At 32.2% G+C, this 2,541-nt stretch overlaps 1 protein-coding gene across 7 annotated transcripts in view; it reads right to left on the bottom strand.

Moving 5' to 3' along the window:
* Positions 1 to 423: 423 nt before the first annotated feature.
* SYNCRIP (synaptotagmin binding cytoplasmic RNA interacting protein) overlaps positions 424 to 2,541 on the bottom strand; it is a 147,315-nt gene continuing 145,197 nt past the window's right edge. For all 7 annotated transcript variants that reach the window (XM_030199120.1, XM_030199123.1, XM_030199117.1 and 4 more), the window contains one exon: positions 424 to 2,023. In XM_030199120.1, coding sequence (XP_030054980.1) covers positions 1,998 to 2,023 — 26 coding nt within the window. In that variant the 3' untranslated portion in view covers positions 424 to 1,997. The remainder of the gene's footprint in view (positions 2,024 to 2,541) is intronic.

Raw genomic sequence — 2,541 nt, 5'->3', positions numbered from 1 at the left:
AACAGCTGATATTATGCCTCATCAGCATATATGTACAATGAGAAAAAGTAAAATACATAAAAACATGAAAATTACCATTACCTAAAACTGATCAACTTGACCAGGAATTTAATTGGCAAATAATTCTTGATGATCCTAAATGAACAAACAAGTACATATAAAACATACTTTGTAGTTAAGTGACACTTTATCTCTCACTATTCCCAGTAACTAACATCCAACATACTAAAATGATTTATTGGGATAACAAAATAAAATTAAAAAAAAAAAAAAAAAAATCAAATTCATGTGAAACATACAGGCCATTGGCAACCACTATTCTCTGAGTTATGCAAGTACAAGTATACATACTGAAATGTGTTTAATTCTATACTTTAAAACCAAACAATTTCTACACTAACACACATTTATATTAATGACACATAAAAAAAATAAAAACTTTATTACAAAAATAAGTTACACTTGCCTCCAGCTTACAGTATAAAACAATTTTATTTGCAGGAATGCAAAATGATTGTTTGTCATGAGCATTTTGAACATATGACAATATTTCTGGTTAAAAGGTATTTACTGGGGAAACTAGTGTGTATAAAACCTCTTCATAGGCATACATCTGATTTTCTTGGTGATGCCTATTTGGGATGTAGTTTAACTGCAGTATCCCTTTGGGAAGGAGAGAGAAGGCAAGTTTATTTTTCTGCGTTTGTTTTCCTTTGGGGGAGGGGCGCAACAGAGGATGTTTCACAACACTCACTGTTATCAAGGTGCTTTAGAAAATTAAAAATATATCACAAATGATTGTACCCTATTCTACAAGTTGTCATGATCTGCAGGAGAGATGGAAAGCTGATCCATGTCTTTACAGTGATCAGCATTAAAAAATGCACTAATGAAAACATTTTACATAAAATAACTTTTTGTCTAAAAAGCTAAACTACAGCCATGTTATTTTCTATGATTTATGAAAAACTTCAAATATCCAAATGTCAGGCTCTACTGTACAAGTGTCAGTTTTAATCTGACCTTTATAAAAGGGACACTGCAGTATTTAGTACAAGTTGCTGATGCACTTTTTTTTTGAACATCTGATGTCTTACAAAAGTAACATCTTGCTAAACTATTATACATCCAAATAACTACAATATCTGAAGAAGCAAGGCTGCTTTTTCAGCCACAAAATACGACAAAAACAAGGCCTATTATAGTAGCCATGAGGGAATCTGGAAAGCCTTTAAAACTAAAGGCAACTAAGAATGTTACATTTGGTATATTTTTAAGATATCCTCATGGCACATTAAAACAAGCCTTGCTTTTATCTACAAAGATTTTCTATGTACAGTACAGACAGGGCATAGTTCATTCCTCTGCTACTGAGGTAGTTAACCAACCCTTTAAAAAGGTTCTGAAAAGAACCACTATCTGGAATGCCTGACTAACCAGCTCTGATGATCACACCTGAAACTGCTGTATCTGAACACAATTCAAGTGATTACTATAAAGATAGACAATCATGATTAACCTTCATGAGCAGAAACTAAAGAGAAGGGTACCAATGATGGTATTTCTCCATATAACTCCAAAAACATTTCAAATGTTTAAAAATATTGAGAACATATCAGAATACCGCTATTGGAACCCCAGAGTGAAAAACAACACTGGGAAAAAATCTACTCAGAGTAGATTGTTTGAAGAGAATAACTTGATTTTATCATGCTAAAATTTATAAAGATTTCCTCAAATGTGCTGGGAAAATAGGGTAGCTTTATGTTTATCAACTTGTACTGTACAGAAAACTGTAAAAAAATTCATATCCAAGTCCATATAGTTAGCTCAAATGTCCCATATTTGAATCCATGATCTTCGCAGGAAGGTCTTCTGCCATAGAATATGCTCCTATACAGCCGAGATACTTTAAGGTTGCTTGATTTCCTTACCATTACTCCACCGCAAGCTTCTGGTGTAATCCCATATAGCAAGTCAGTCTTCATTGTAACAGGTCAGGACCGGCCTCGACCCCTTTTCCCTGATAGCCAGGTAACAAAAGGAATCAGTTAGATAAAATACCAAAAACCTTTCATGATAAGTATTGTACTTTTAAACTTTTTTTTAATAGAAACAAAGGAAACAAAAAAAACAAAACAAAAACATTTGCTATTTGATTGCCACTAAACCACATTTTGTTTAGGGTTTTTTTTTTTTTTTTAAAGAATATGTTTAAAGTTTTGTTTGCTTTTTTCACATTTGGTCACAAACTGATTTTATTTTAAATAAGCGAAGCTCACTAAAAAAAAGCTCAGCACTATGGCGGGAGATTTTGTGTATGCAGCAGTCAAGTGCAACTTTTTATAAAATCTTTCTGTACCATGAACATTTTAAGAACATGGAGAAAAAATATATTTAAACAACAGCAACTATAGACCTTATGGTTTGACTGGTCACTACCTTTTTCCTTTGTAAAACACAAAAAAATATTATTCACAAATTGAGCTGCACTGTAAATTGTAATTTATACATATTTGACCTATTTAAAATACTGTAATG

The sequence above is a fragment of the Microcaecilia unicolor genome, chromosome 3, assembly GCF_901765095.1.
Source record: "Microcaecilia unicolor chromosome 3, aMicUni1.1, whole genome shotgun sequence".
In the NCBI taxonomy this organism is placed as follows: Eukaryota; Metazoa; Chordata; class Amphibia; order Gymnophiona; family Siphonopidae; genus Microcaecilia; species Microcaecilia unicolor.
Note: the sequence above shows the minus strand (reverse complement) of the source record. Positions and strands in the feature narration are given on the sequence as shown.